The 16461-nt window shown below is 38.1% G+C and overlaps 1 protein-coding gene across 1 annotated transcript in view; it reads right to left on the reverse strand.

Moving 5' to 3' along the window:
* The window catches only part of LOC124775730, a 168668-nt gene that overhangs the window by 26982 nt on the left and 125225 nt on the right, over window positions 1-16461 (reverse strand). The window contains exon 5 of the mRNA XM_047250557.1: window positions 15565-15692. Within this exon, the coding sequence (XP_047106513.1) occupies window positions 15600-15692 (93 nt within the window). The 3' untranslated portion in view covers window positions 15565-15599. The remainder of the gene's footprint in view (window positions 1-15564; window positions 15693-16461) is intronic.

The following is a 16461-nucleotide window of genomic DNA, read 5'->3' on the forward strand; positions in this document are numbered from 1 at the left end:
TCCAGATTAACAAATCAGTAACTCAAATCTGTACACCACTGCTTCATAATTATTACATAAAGATCCTCCCTTCTCTGAAAATTCACCAGATACAGAGGGAAAATCCCAAAGCACATGGTCACAGAGGCATCAGAATGTTCAACATGACAAGCAATTGTGGAATAGTACCATGTGTTCATATCGTATGGAAACTTCTTGGAATAATTTCACTTACATTACGTCAGATGCTTTTAATGCTTTACAGTGCACCTTACAAAGTACTCTCCATCTATGAAAATCTTCATGCATACAAATCCCCTAACAGTTTTAAAATTTACCAAATTACAGCCATATGAACTCAGTGAATGAGTCAGTCTATGCAGTACACGGTATTACATTTCTACCCATCAAATTAATGGAATGCAGAAGTTGAGACGGGTGTGGGAAAGGGTTGTAGCCTGTCAAAAATGTTATTCATGCTGTACATTAACCAAGTTCTAAAGGAAAGAAAAGAGAAATTTGGAAATGGAATAAAAGTTAAATGATGAAAAATGAAAAGTTCAATGTTTGTCATGACAATGTAATTATGCCAGAGACATCTATGGACCTGCAAGAGCAGTTGAGCAGAATAATTTATATCTTTAAAAAAGATTAAAGATCAATTTGAACAAAAGTAAAATACAGATAATGGAGTGTAATAAAATTAAGCCAGATGGTACTGAGGGAATAAGATCAGTATATGAGTCACTAAAAGTAGTAGTTTTGGCAGTAAGATAACTGATGTTGGCTCAAGTACAGAGAAGATAAGATGCTGACTAGCAACAGCAAGTGAAGTGTTTCTGAAGAAGAGAAATGTTTTAACATTTAACATAAATTAATGAGTTAGGAAATCTTTCCTGAAACTATTTGTCTGGACTGGAAGTGAAGCATGGATGATGAGTGGTACAGATAAGAAGAGGATAGAAGCTTTTGAAATGTGGTGCTACAGAAGAATGCTGAAGATAAGATTTGGAGTAACTGCGGAGGAGGTTATGAATTGGATTAGGGAGAAAATAGCATTGTGACGTAATGTGACTAAAATAAGAGATCAACTGATAGAACATACCCTGAGGCATCAAAGAATAGTCAGTTTGGGCATTGAGAGAAGTGTAAGGCAAAAAATTACAATGGGAGCTCAAGGTTTGATCACAAATATGAGGCTGAAGTGAATATATGCTGCGGTACTTCTGCAGAAATGAAAAGCCTAGCAGAAGATAATAATTGAGAGCTGCATGAAGCTGGTGCCACAACAACAACAACAATGTGCATTGTCTCTCTCTCTCTCTCTCTCTCTCTCTCTCTCTCTCTCACACACACACACACACACACACACACACACACACACACACATTTTATTCCTTTATTCCTCCTTCCAGTCCAAAATTAACTGTCCTTGGACACCTTAGATCAGTCCAAAGGTAACTGTTCTTGGACTCCTTAAGAGATTTGTCCCTTTTTGTGAAAGTTTTTATCTTCATTTATACATAGTAGTAACTGCTCATGCTTTATTTCCACTGCCTACAGACTTTGACACATTACAAATGCTTTCAGTTTCTTCTTCTCTGGGGGACCCAAAGTTCTGTTTTCATTTTATAAAATACTGAGTTTCAGGCAACTTCACAAATACCTTACTCAGTTTCTTCTCAGTATATGATAAAAGCATTTTGATGTGGACTGCAATCTTGTGATACATCCCTCACTTTGCCTTCTTCAGTTCACTTAATAATGCCTTCTACATAGGTGAAGTCTATCACTTCACCTGCTGTATTTTCCCCAGCTACATTTACTTCTCGGTTCATCACAACAAATCTGCAAATGTACTTCTGTTGACACTGTCATGTAACCCATATGGTATGACCTCCAGTGGCACATTAATGCAGAAGCCTCAGGAAGAAATTGACAGTCATGACCCACCCTATCCCCCTCCCACCCAAAATATGTTTTTAGCAATAGAATTTATATTTTTACATAAATAAATTTCCAAATTTTTCAGTTAACTTTTGAAGAATAATGTAGCATAAAAATTAAGTGTCTGGAAAATGTCAAGGAATTCTAGAAAATGACAAGTTACTTCTCAGTTTCTTTCCTCCGTGTGTGTTCTTGTGTGCTGACCACCTGTACAGAACATTCCAACTAGCTAAAAGCAGCCATTCACAGACTAATTGTACCAAATGACGACGACAAATCCAACATGGTTCAAGGGTCTGCTGGTAGAATGTATAAACTGCAGAAAGCTGAGTAAGCCCAGACAAAAAGGCAAAGAACCCCCATCCCACTAAGAAAAAAAATTACAGAAACTCTGTATCCCACAATGTGGAAATGATTTATGATTGTATAGTCATATTCTACAGGTCTGTGTTCATAAATGCAATCCTAAGTGAAGCATAAATCATGGTGAATGAACACAGTGATTTTATAGTGTGTAATGTTTGATGTTGTCAGAATTGTGAAAGTCCATACATCATTTGTGTGACAAATGTGCTTCTCAAATGTTTGGACAAATGTTTTCATATACTGTACTTCTCTGAAATGAAATTTCTTGCATGCCGTGCTAAAGTAATAAACTCACGGATGTAAACACAATACTTTGTTTTTTAGCTTTTCCTCATTTCAGAGGCTTATCTCCAACATAATAATTTACTCGGAAATTACAATACAAAGAATAAACGTTCTTAAACTATATTTTCAAAATATTTCTCCAAGTGTTTCTGTCTTGTGTGTCCTCTTCCTCTGTGCCCATCCTCCTCATTGTGTGCTGTAGATTTTGAAGTCAGGTGGTCAAAGATCATCCTCTTCTTCTTCTTCTTCTTCTCCCCTCTGGTTCCCACTCCAGTATCAGTTTTGGTATTCTGGCTTTCTCCATTCGTCGTACATGCCTGTACCCCTGTAATTTGTAATTTCTTGCTATCCATTACATCACATATTCTTTCTTTTATTTACATTCTCCTTCTCCTTATTATTTTGGCGTTCCTTATCTTTTCTTTCCTGGAGATTCTTGCCGATCTCCTCCACAAGTTGATCTCTAGAGCTTGTAATTTTTTAATGTGCTTCAGGTTAATTGTCCAAATCCCCGTTCCATACAGAACCACACTCTCTAATATGGGTCTGTATATTAATTTTTTGGTTATGCTCATTACATTCCTGCTCCATAAGACTGAGTTAAGCTTCCCAATGACCTTCCATCCGCTATTAATTCTTTTATTGATTTCTGACTCTGATTTTTCCCTCAGTTTCTAAAATGGATCCCAAATAACAGAAAGTGTTTATCTTTTTGACTTTCTTTCCTAGAATGTATAGCTCATCTGAGTCATTAGTCAAGTATTCTGGTTTTTGGTAATTAATCTTCAAACCACAAGTTTTGTATGCTACTGCTAGTTGATTGCACATATTATATTAAAATATTTATAGGTATTATTTTTATTATAGGCATATGTGGCATGTCAAAAGTTGTTGGAGGGGGGGCGTGAGAGACTGTATCAAACTGTGACCCCACCCACCAGACCCACATTCTAGATCCATGCCTAAAAAGAGAATTCCTGGAGCTGACAGAGAACAGGGCCGCCACTTGAGATATCTATCCAGGGCCACTAATGAATGATGACAAATTGCATTGCTTATCCTGGTAAGTTGTGTGAAGTAAACCATTGCTTGCACCCATCACCATGTCCCACTGAATCAGCCAAACACTAAAAACAACAACATATTAATGATTATTAACTAGAGTTTTCTTGTCCTCACATTGCTAATTGTCCTGAGTAGGTTCCTGTGGACTCAGTCTGTTCATAAACTTCATAAATATTCCATTTTAATGATTCAATATTGTATATCATTTATGATGAGGTGTATACCTCTGGTGTCAACAGTTTACATAACTACTGCAACCTGCATCCATTTGAACCTTCTCACAAGCATTTATCTGCAACTGCAATTTTACCCCCTCTCCCCTGCCCTCTCCCTCAACACAAACATATACTTCTCCCCTTAACCAAATAAAATATTCCTTGGTGCCAATGGATGTGTACTGTTATCTTATCCCTTAAAGTAGCCTAGTTGTGCTATAAAACTGTTTTTCCCTGCTCTGTTCAGAACTTCTTCAATTATTCAATCTGCCTACAATAAAACTGTAATTTTTCATAAATAAATTATGAAATATGTTACCATAATTTTTGGTTGTAGTTAATTTGTTCTACTAGTATTTTCAATTTCCTTTTTTTTCAGTTAAACTGGTTTTGGCAGACAAACAAGCAAGAAATACAGCTTCAGGTTCTTGCATCCTGTAACATTATACTCAGTTTCCACGTAAATTGCTCAATGTTTTCCTGAACTAATGACCTTCCAGTGTGAAAGACCCTGAACAAACCTGCACAGTGGATTAACAACCATGGTAAGGTACACCAGCCAACCTGAGTGTGGATTGCGCTTTCTCATGCTCAGTTAGATGAACATTGTGCTTTTTCCCAAATTTCCCTGAGAGGGAATGATTTACAACAGTTAAAATACGTTAACACACAAGAAAGATGATTCACAGACAGGCTACCCTGATGACTGTGGCATCAGAAAGGAAATCCACCGGCATGGTTAAATAAAACAAAACTTGCCAAACCTGAGTAAATGGCCTAGACTGAATAAATACCATGGAAAAGAAATTTGATAGAACACTGAAAAATATGCACAGTATTTTTGGTTTCCTTCTTTATTAAGCGTAGAAAGAGAAATGCACAGAGTCACACACATATTAGCTGATAACAGTGGAAAAACAAAAATGTAAGTTAATTTGTTGAATTCTGCACTAGACAATGGCAGTTGCACCTGCTATTTGTAAGAAGAAGAAGAAGAAAAACTGTAGATGATTCATCAGATGAAGACAGAGCGGGCACAAAGTCAGGTGGTGCATAAGAGCTCGCAAACCGGGAGATTTCTCACCCACCGGAGCACAGTCGGCGTTACACAGGGAGCCCCTTCATTGTAGTTCAAGGATAGAAAGAAATATGAAAAACTATGGCTCTGAAAGGCAAATATTTTCATTGGAATTGTGAAGAAGTGGGGAAGGGGGGGCCATATATATCGCACCAAACTGTACTCAGGGAAGATCGGGGACTATTCGGTCCCCTGGCCTCAAAGGGTCCAGTGTGCCTTTGAGGCTCCACTGCATAACTGTGTTTGCACTGTAGTCTCAAAGGCCCACAGGAGGAAAAAAAATGGACCCTTAAAAAGGCTTGACGACATGATGATGGATCTGTAGATACAGAGAAATATGTGGTCTGGATTTTCTTGTTTGTTTTTTTGTGATGATGTGCTGGGGAGGTCTTCCAGTTTGGTGGCTCTGCCCACCAGGTGTCCCGCCTCGTAATCATCTAAGGAGCTCTTCAAGGAAGACCCTCTACAGTGGACATGTTTATGAACTGAAGTGAAACAAGGTACTTTAATATCTACTGGCAGTGGCTTTGTCTATGCAGAACAAATATTGTGGTGGACTTCTTTGCTGCGTGTGTTTTACAGATGGTATGATTTCAATAACTTTTCAAGTGTATCTTCTTATGTGGATAACTGTCCATTCTGCAGCCACGCCTGTAGTTGACAGTTCTATCTCCACACTGGTCTGCCTCTGCTAGCAACTGTAACAGAGGAGAAAACAATGGGCATTGCATTTTATTCACAAGCCAGAACTTTTATGACAATGTCATTCCTCAGACCAACTACGTGCCACACATTGCTGTTAATAAGCAGCAGTTTTATATGCTTACAACTCAAGCAGTGTGTCTGAGGGGGAAAAAATTTGCATCAAAATGTATTTACCCATCAGTATTGTGAGAAAGTTGATATGTAGCAAAAGATTTAAACATTTCCCAGGTAATCTCTCTAGTAGTCCTTGTATTATAAATTCCAATAAGATAAAAAGCATAACTAACTACCATAGGCACCTGCAAGATGGCAGGGGGGGGGGGGGGGCTACATGGGGCACCAACTTTTAATTCATTTCAGAATGCTCATATGTTTCTAGAAATAATTCTCTTCTGTTCTACTGAACTGCAGATTTACCACTGGTGAGCATGAAATGAAATAACTGTGGCTTCAGCAGTCACTGCATAACTTCGGTCTGCTTATCTGTCAGATATTTCACAACAAACTGAGCCATTTCTTTGGCATGAAGGCTCTTTTGGCACTGTCCTACAATCAAGACTGATACAAACCCTTACAAAAACAGTGCCAAGATAGTATCCCTGATCTTTTTCCTTCCTGATACAGATAGGTGCAGATTCAAGACTCGGTTCTCGGTCGTCACTATTTTTCACTCCCTTCCCCCCTCTCAACCCCAGAAAATACAATTTGCAATCATCTACTTTAACAATAAAACAATAAAATTATTAAAATGTCTTAATATAACCATCATAATTTGTTTGCATTAGTGGTTAATACAGTGGCTTCCCATGCAGGAGGGAGGGACGTGTCAGGACCATAGTGTCACCCTCCCTGTCCCCTTGGATCTCTGCCTGCATACCATCTTACCGAGATGCAGAAAAGTTCCAGTTCAATGTCCTGGCATGCAGTGCCTGTCACAGATTGCCAGAACCCTTCTCTTGTCCCTCATCAATTGAACAGAAACATGGCTCCAGTATACCTGGCTGACATCTGTCCCCATTTCCTACATGAACAACCTCTCTCCATGCCACTCAACTTAATAACAATGGTAGTTATTCTTTTCTCCAAGTACAAACAAGACATGTTGTGGCTCAGTGAGACTACATACAGTTTTAAATGGCAGAGTGATTTCTGTAGACCTTAAAGAAAACTGCGGGAGTGCTCATTTGTGGACTCAAATAACATCAGTCAGGAAGTGAAAAGTAATTTTCTACTTTAGAAAAGAGAAAAAGACTGTGAAATTTCAAAGTTAAAAAAAGATGTGCACCACAGAGTTACCATCCTCTCGAATTCTATGGAATGGAACATGATGAAACCTGAAGTTACAGATTTTGCAACCCAACTGACACAGCTGCACATCACCATGTCTAATTTGGGAAACAAAGAATGCCTTGGTTCAGTCAATAAGTCTGCTCTTGTAGAAACAACCCAGAAATGTAGTTTGCATAACATATTTTGTTCAGTTTACATCATGATAGTCAACATTAAAAAAATAGTAAGTAGGAACTATGAAAGTGACCCATTAAATCCTATAACATGATCCTATGAAAAATTGTGTAAGTAAACAAAGTATTCTACATGACATCAAAGTTATAGGGGTGATTTTTTAAAGTTTATTTACTGTTTCTGCACTTTTAAGAGAACATTTCTTGTTAGTTATTTTTACTGACATCTACCAAAATTTTCTGACATTCTGAATCATTTTATAATTCCATCTAACATTTTTGTTGCTAATAAATGAACAGAAATTTATTTTAGTGAATACTTTCTAACTTCATTTCCTAAGTTAACAAACACACTTGATTTAATTATATAAGAATATAATTTTACATCATAGACTCAAGAAATGTGGTATCCACAAAAATATGAATAATATGGAAAATGCATTTCACATGTAGTAATATTATATGGTTAGCTTTTATGTTTCAAAGCATTTACCTTAAAAATATTCTGAGGGGACAACTATCAGTCATTAAAAATGCAATACTTTTAATGTACTTATTGTCTAATTTAGTATTTGGTGCACAATATGTCTTCAAATTAATTGGTTACGATGTACGAAAATTAACAGTTAGAGCATTCTGCCCCTCTCGTGGAAATTTGCACTCAACCCCTTGTTCACTTACTAGCTCATACGCAATTAAACGGTGACATTATGGAATATCATGTTCATTAACAGACAGTTTTTTATGTTGTATTAACGGTGTTTGCTTAGTAGCTCAATTGGTGGCATTATTCTTTTCTGTAAAAGGAGAAATTTACTGTCAGAAAGAGCCCTTGAGTGCTTCAGTCATAAAAATAAAGACCTCAGTGTCAATAGTACCTTTGTAGTGACAGCTTAGTTACCAACATAGACACAGTGCAGTGTAAGATACTTGCAGAACATTACTGACACCAGATAATTTCACCAGACGCAACAACTACCTCCAGTCAGAACTGTCAGTGTACTTGCACATTTTATCCATGACGGAAGGATGAAACACCATGACTGCCAAATAGAGAAAAACAAATTAGACAGAATCAATAACTTGTTCCCTATTCTTCTCCATGTTTGTTTTCACCTATCTGTTTTGGTTCAGTGGTATAATTGGTGTATTTAATACAGAAACATTTTGATGTTTATGGTACTATTTTGTGTTTACATAGTTGTGTGTCCCCTCACCTATTCCACTTGTGACAAGGAGTATATGGATGACTGGTTTTAAGGACATCAATGTGAGACACTTGACACCACGCAGAGAGGTGCGGGAGACATGAGTTCTTCTCCAGCAAGATATGCAGTGAGAGGTACCCCCAGAAGTAAATCTGTGAAGGCAAGTGCTGACTCATGCCTCAATAGATCAGTTGCAAGTGCATTGCCCATCAAAGGAAAAGTTTTGAGTTCTATTCCCAGTCCAGCAGACAGTTTTAGCCTGCCAGGAAGTTCCAAAACAGTGCACACTCTGCTACAGAGTGAAAGATTCATTTTGGATACAAGTAAATATGTTTTACCAATAGAAATTGTTGGACTTAATACACAGGAGTCACCAATATTATGTACTGGGTCTGACAGTCCACAACTGACTGATTCCTATCTTGCAAACAGAGTGATCAACTTTTCCGTGTTGCCTGGGATCTCCTCTATAATGACAATTTCTTTTAATTCTCCCAGTTCCCTTATTGACTACCTGTTTGACCTGTAAATTTCATCAGTACTCACTGTCATAAATATTATTTCGTTGAAGTACTGTCAATAGTTCAAGTTCCCAGACTGAGTGATCTCAAAAAGTTTTTGAATAATAATCAATACTGTTGTTGGCATACAGTCTTTCCTCTGCTCATGCTTCAGTGGAAGGAAGATTATATAACCTGAGAGAATGTGATGACTGAAGACAGTATGACATAGTCTACACATACAAAGGGGTTGTGAGAGGGGAAACATTTACTGGTTTCTTGGTCAGTACTGCCAACTGGCAACTGGATGCTCACCTCGTACTGATCAGCTGCTATGGTATATAAAATTCATGGAAGTAACAAGGACTCAAGAACATGGATTGTAGAGGCAATCGTGTTTAAAAACACTCTTTACATTGTTTATTTCTCAAATGCGTCACACAACACATTTGATAGATCATTTTAGGAATAAATACATGGAGAAGCAGTAGTTATATCCAATTCGTTGAATAGGTTTCATCATGTTGTTCTTGAATTTACACCACAAGTGAGTCGTATTATGGGCTTTTGCCCTCTTAAAAACATTATTTTGTTTCATGGTGTTACTCTAAATATAATAGCATATGACATAATAGAGTAAAAATAAGCAAAGTTTCCGAGTATTTTTTATATTTGTATCTCCTCTGTCACCCATTCCAAGAAAATGTAATGTATAAGAGGCAATCAAAAAATTTCCATTGGAAGGCCACACAAAACAGCTCATGTACCTCGATCAGAGTTGGGTACACTGATGAGACAATACATTAAGACCAACTGCTTAATAGCTTGTTTGTCAATCTTTGGAATGGAATACATCACTGACTCTGTGTGTAAGGGATCTAACAGCTTGTTGATAGGTTTGTAGAGGTATGTGGCATTAGACATCCACACACAGGTCATGTAATTCGCTTAAATAACATCTACATCTACATCTTCATGGATGCTCTCCAAACCATATTTAAGTGCCTGGCAGAGGGTTCATTGAACCAACTTCACAATAATTCTCTATTATTCCAAACTCATACAACACATGGAAAAACTAACACCCGTACCTTTCAGTGCAAGTTCTGAGTTCCCTTATTTTATTATGATAATTGTCTCTCCCCATGTAGGTCAGAAACAACAAAATATTTTTACATTCAGAGGGGAAATTTCGTGAGATTATGCCACAATGAAAAATGCCTTTGTTTTAATGATTTTCCACCCCAAATCCAAACAGGCCACTGATTTGCATGTGCAGTGATGGTGCTCGATAGCGACCCAAATCGGTTCCATAGGATTTACACCAGGTGAATTTGGTTGCTGAGACATTAAAGTGATTTCCTTATAATGCTCCTCAAATCACAGTAACATGGTTCTGGCTCTGAGTCATGGTCAATTATACAGCTGAAAGATGTTGAGGAAGACTTCAAATATGAAGGGATGCAGGTGGTTTGCAGCTGTCAGCAGGCCTTCAATTACTATGACATATCACATGCAAGAGCAGGAGAATACATCCCATAGCACAGTGCAAACTGCAATTGTAATTGACAGTATCATTGTGTCAACATGTGAACATGTAGGGGCAGTCTCCTATGGTGCTACATGTTCAACAATGTATGATGAACAGTGAGCTCCAAAACACTTGTGCATGCACCAGCATTGTGCTCTTTTAGCATAGATGCCACAAATCACCATTTACCCTACTTTAGAGGGCAGACAAGCCTCTGAACCTTGAATTCCATGAAGAGTCATGGATGTCCAACCATTTAGCACCTAGTGGTAGTTTCGCTGTCCTTCTGCCACTTTTCATAGAGGCTCACAACAGCAGCACTTGAACATTCGACCAGCTTCACCATTTTTGAGATACTTGTTCATGGGCTCTGCATAATAATACTCTGTCCTTTGTCAAAGTTGCTTTCCTCAATGGATTTCCCCATTTGCAGCCCATTTCTTCACTAGGGTGATCCCCCATCTGTGTCTACTTCACTTACATGCTTTTGTTACCGCATCATGTGCCTGCAAAGCCACCAGGTGTCATCCAACATCGCAGTGTGCAGTGGTCATAATTGTTTGGCTTATCAATGTATATACTGCTGCAGTGCTCTCAAATGGAACCTTTTGATCGCCCCTTTTAGTTGTGCAGTTGACATTTATTGCAACTAAACTGCCATTAAAATTGTGGTCATCTCCCTTTCAACCATGATAAATGTTGGTTGCCCTATTCACAGAATACTTCTTATGTTTATACTGGAAAACTATTGAAACATAGATATCAAAGTGATAAGAAGAAGAGTAGTGTGGATTGTCATAGGCTTGCTTCGTTCATTGGAAGAAGTGATAGAAATGCTGCAAAAGCTGAACAGTGAACACTGGTTTTGAACAAACTGCTAAAAATTATCTGGAAAACACTAGTAAGTGGTTTTCTGGATAGAGCTGAAAAATAATTTTCAGCTACACAAATTTCAATTCCATGATTATCATGAAGATAAAATAAACTAATACCAACTCTCTAAGAAACATTTAAGTATAAGCAGCCACTCTTCCAACCTACCATTATGAATGGAATGTGAAAAAATTGTAATATACCGTATTTACTCGAATCTAAGCTGCACTCGAATCTAAGCCGTACCTGAAAAATGAGACTCGAAATAAAGACAAAAAAAATTTCCCGAATCTAAGCTGCGCCTAAAACTTGAGACTCGAAATTCAAGGGGAGAGAAAAGTTTTAGGCCGCACTTCCAAATCGAAACAAAGTTGGTCCATTGTAATATGAGACACAATTTAGCTCAAATGAATGACGATACAGCTACAGTAGTTTGGTTCAAGTCATAAGCTTAGCAGTTAAGCTTTACCAGGTAGCCATTGCTATGCGTCAGGCGCTCCGTTCATATTTATACAGGTACCCTTCCTTTTTTACATGCTTCGTCTGGTTTGAATCGATTGCTTATTTTGCTTTGATCTGATAAGTGCCGTTTTCTTAGTTATAGGTGTTTATGTCGCTCTAAGCTGAAAATGCAATACTGTACTGTGTCATGCATTGTTTGTCGCATTCTGATAGTGCGTGTTTACAGCCTGTCGCCGCTCGCGGAATGGCTTGCTTTTGTGCGCACTACCGCCGCTTACAATTAAAAAAAAAAAAGAGAGAGGAATCGTCTCATTAGCGAAACAATGGCAAGAGATTGCTATTTGTTGTTACTTACACTGCTGCTTTCTGTGATAATGATCAACAAGAACCAAATAATAGACTGCGTATGATAGAACATGTTCTGATTGAGAGTGAGGCGAAAATTTTTCTCCGTTTGAAAATCTTTGCGGCCACTTCTTTAGTACATCAAATTCTGCACAGAAATTAGAGTCATCTTAGATTTAAAAATCTAGTCAGTTGCTGTGCTTCGTTTCTGACTGTATCTCTATTAGGCATAAGAATAATATGAATGTAAACATGACACGATACATATATTCTTCCGTGTTTGCTGTTGTCTCACTCTGTTTTCATAGTTTATTAGGCAGACAGGATTTAAATGAGATAGCAGCAAACACGAAAGAATACATGACAAAGCGTTTATATTCGTATTATTCTTATGGTGAAGAGAATACTGCATGTGATTCATATTTCATCAGGTTCCTATTAGCAACCATCTCTTCTCACCGGGTAGGAAAAAATTCAGAACATAGAGTTGGCCATATTGACAAACATCCCGAACAGTCTTGCCAGTCGGATTTTCGTAGTACATTGAAATTCTGCTACATTCGAAGATGAACAATACGGAATTTTTATTTACTTCGTTAGATAATGTATGAAAATGCAGTGGTCGAAACTCGGGGCGGAGAAAAAAAGCTCGTCTTCCACCCTTTTTTTTTATTTATTTACTGACACAGAGGTTTTGGCGCCAGTATTTGTGCCTACAAAGCATGCCTGTGTAGCGCTACATATATTCGAAGGCAGAAGTTAGTTGTGGCGGCACCTACCAACATTTTTCAGAACTTCCGCTTCCTTTGCACTCGATTCTAAGCCGCAGGCGGTTTTTTGGATTACAAAAACCGGAAAAAAAAGTGAGGCTTAGATTCGAGTAAATACGATACCTCACAATAAGTAGTGCACTGCTTCACTGCTTACTGCTACGATGGCCCACTCAAACCAAGCTTATGAAACACTGCCCCCCCCCCTCCCCCAAAAAAAAAGAGAGACAAAAGTGCACTATTAACGTAGCAAAGTAGCACCAACAGTTCAGTACAGTACTTCTTGAGGATACAAACATACTGGTAAGTTAGTTGCATCCAGTATCACTCACTATTTTGTCTACAAATGATGTGGGGGACTTTACACTATCTATCTTTCCTCAGTTATTACTATCATTATTCAAAATCTTAAACATGACTGTGATTCAGCAACTGTATAAATTTGAAGAGGTTGAAAAATTCTTCAAGGTAACTGGAAGAAGCATAACACATGGTTACCAATCTCCACTACCATCAGCAAATATGCTATTTACCTCAAAATACTTCCTCTCTACTGCTGAGCTACTTACATATCACACTAAATTCACAAGCAATATCACTCTGCTACATAAATGTTTTACAAATGATTTCATATTTAATGTATTCTTCTAAAACTATTGCATTTATTACTAGCCTTGTATATGAGATTGTCATTTTGCTTTAATGTAAAATTACATAACTGAACACCAGCAAGAGACACTGCTTATGAGCTTGTATATAGCACCCACTGCATTCCAATGTTTCCTAATCACTTAAGCTACCGTAGTGTTAAGTGAAAGTTTCCCTTTTTAGTGACAATGTTTTAGCTCATTTTTATCTTCTTTCCCCATGTATTTGCAACAATGGTCCTTTGTAAATAGAACTTTAGCTTCTGCATGCTGAATTTACATACAGTATTACTCTGTCAGCAAACATATTAAAAATCTTATATGTAATATATACCCGTAAAATTTATTGCATTAGTAGAAGCCTTGTAGATGAATTGTTCATTCTACTGTAATGTAAACTGCTGTTACTTAAGGCAATCAAGACGCAATTCTTACGTGCTTGTATTTCGTGCCCTCTGTATCCTAATTTTCCTTATCACTTGAGCCTGTATCTTTCAACAGTTGGCCTTTGCCTCTGGCATACTTACACTAAAGCCATGGCATGTGATGTTTCTGGTATATCATACATATGTTTCTGGTTTTTATAAACGACAACAGCTGCTCAGCTTCAGCTGATGTAATTTAGCACCTTGTGATGCAACAAGTGAGTATGATTACCTCACAAATATTTTTCTATTATTAATATTTGTTATTTATGTAAAAATAGTTTGTAACCATTTATATACATTTTTAGGGCTCACTCCTTCTGAAGAAGATAGTTTTATAAATATCGAAAGCCAGATCATGGGTTACATAAACCTTTGGTTTGCAACTTGTTGGTTGTTTTTTTTTTAACCTCTTCATTATTATTATTATTATTATTATTACATTTGTCCAACTCTGCTGACCACGTTGTGTGGGACCCAGATTTGATTCCTGGTATTTCCACAGAGTTTTTTTTTTGGTGGAAGGACTGGTACAGTGTGGACTCAACCACGTGATGTCAACTGAGGAGCTACTCGACTTATTAGTTGCAGTCTCGAGGGCGACCAGGAGAGGGCTGTGATGACCATATGCCTCTCCATAAAGCATCTGAATAAGTCATTGGCAGAGTATGACACAGCACTTGATCAAGCCCAATTAGCCCATCTGGGGCCAGAATGTGGAACTTTCCCTCTATTTTATTCAATCTCCAGTGACTCTGTCTAACTCAACATGAACTTGTACTAAATGTTGAACCTTGCCCCAGGTATCTGGAGTAACGTATCTGCGATCTACTGCTGCAAAAGAGAAGAATAACTGAAATGGTGCTCAAATGATTATGTTCTCATACTAGCAGAGGTTATGACATCTTTGCTTCTGTACTAATGAACAATATGGATGCTACTGCAACCTTGGGTATCGAAGCAAACTGACATGAAGCCTAAGGTGTTTTATTAGAACACTGGGCATATAAAAACAGTACAGACATTGCCTCTAAAGTAGAAGTTTTGATGAAAAAAAATGCAGCAGTGTCCATATACAGAGCTGGCCTCAAGAATTAGACAATTTCAGCACATTCACTGTCACTGGCAAACTTCTTATTAGTCAACTGGTATGGTGGTCTGCTCCTACTCCTCTCACTTGGCAACTGACTAAGGTGCTTCATAAAGTACAGTACAAATATTTCTTTGAGCATCTGAGAGAAAACAAGACGTGATCCCACAAGTGTGTAACATTCTCAAGTATTCCCACTACTTTGCTCACATCCTTGTAGCTCTAGCTGTCCACTAATCTGGTTTGCTTATGGCCCCTCCCAAGTACAGCTTACCTGCCAGTATCAGCAAAACATTTGTGAACCTGCACTGTACCTGTGTGTGTGTGTGTGTGTGTGTGTGTGTGTGTGTGTGTGTGTGTCACCAAAATTAGGATTTCACTTTAGTACATGATTTCAGTGAGTCATATGGTGGTTTTTACCAGGTTTTATGAGCAGTGTTTTGGAGTGTGTGTGTGTGTGTGTGTGTGTGTGTGTGTGTGTGTGTGTGTGTGTGTGTGTGTGTGTTGGCACACGAACTCCAACCAAGCCGGTCAATTGGTTAGATACTGGAAAACATACAGACTAACAAACATCCCATAAAAAATTTCATATATCCCTGTTTCAGGCTACCTTCAACAGAATGACTACTGATGACCAGATGCTCTTCAGCAGTGGCTCTCATTACTACTCTCTGGGCTGGTAAGATGGTCAACAGCTCCAATGGGAACATAGTGCAGAGTCTCAGCTGATGCGGTGACCTGCAACAAATATAACATCATTACAAGCCAATATCAACTAAAACTGTGGAAGGTGACAATAAAATCCTCAGTATAAGTGCAGCATCAATAAATAATGAATGATAAACAGTGCAATTACAATAGTGTCCTCTCTTCCCCCAAAAAAGGATAATTGCTTAATAAACAAAATCAAATAACATTCTCAACATTCTATAATGAGTCAATAAGATCTTGGGGTCATTACGGCAAGGTAACTTTGGTGCCACATTCAGACATCTACGAAGCTGTGGGCACACCAGGACCATCAGAGACATTCTACATCCTGCAGTCATGCCCTCACTGCTGGCAGTGTTGCAGTCACCTGTGATTGCCAGTTCTCTGATCCTGTTTTACATTTGAGGCAGCAAGGAACAGACCCAATCCCTTAACTAGCTATGCTGCCTTAAACTGCTGCTAGTGCGGCTGGAGAAATATTTCTTGGACTAGCAACACCTCTGCAATATCCACTGACTTTTCTCTTGGTCTTCTTAGGAAGTAGTGATTAGGGTCTTATTTTGCTCTTATGCACAAAAATCAAAACATGAGAGGCTTTCTGAAATATTTATCTACAGAAGATGTAGTCCTCATTGGGAACAATAATGTGTGATGTGACACTGTCGTTGAGACACTGGCTGCAATTTTGGGTACACTGTCTATCAGAGCCCTGTCCAGATATTCAGATTTGTCAGTCTGGTTTTGTATCAATATCAAATCTTTACAATGGGCAACAATTTCAGACGGAAAATAACTG

This window comes from Schistocerca piceifrons, chromosome 2 (assembly GCF_021461385.2).
Source record: "Schistocerca piceifrons isolate TAMUIC-IGC-003096 chromosome 2, iqSchPice1.1, whole genome shotgun sequence".
NCBI classification, from domain to species: Eukaryota; Metazoa; Arthropoda; class Insecta; order Orthoptera; family Acrididae; genus Schistocerca; species Schistocerca piceifrons.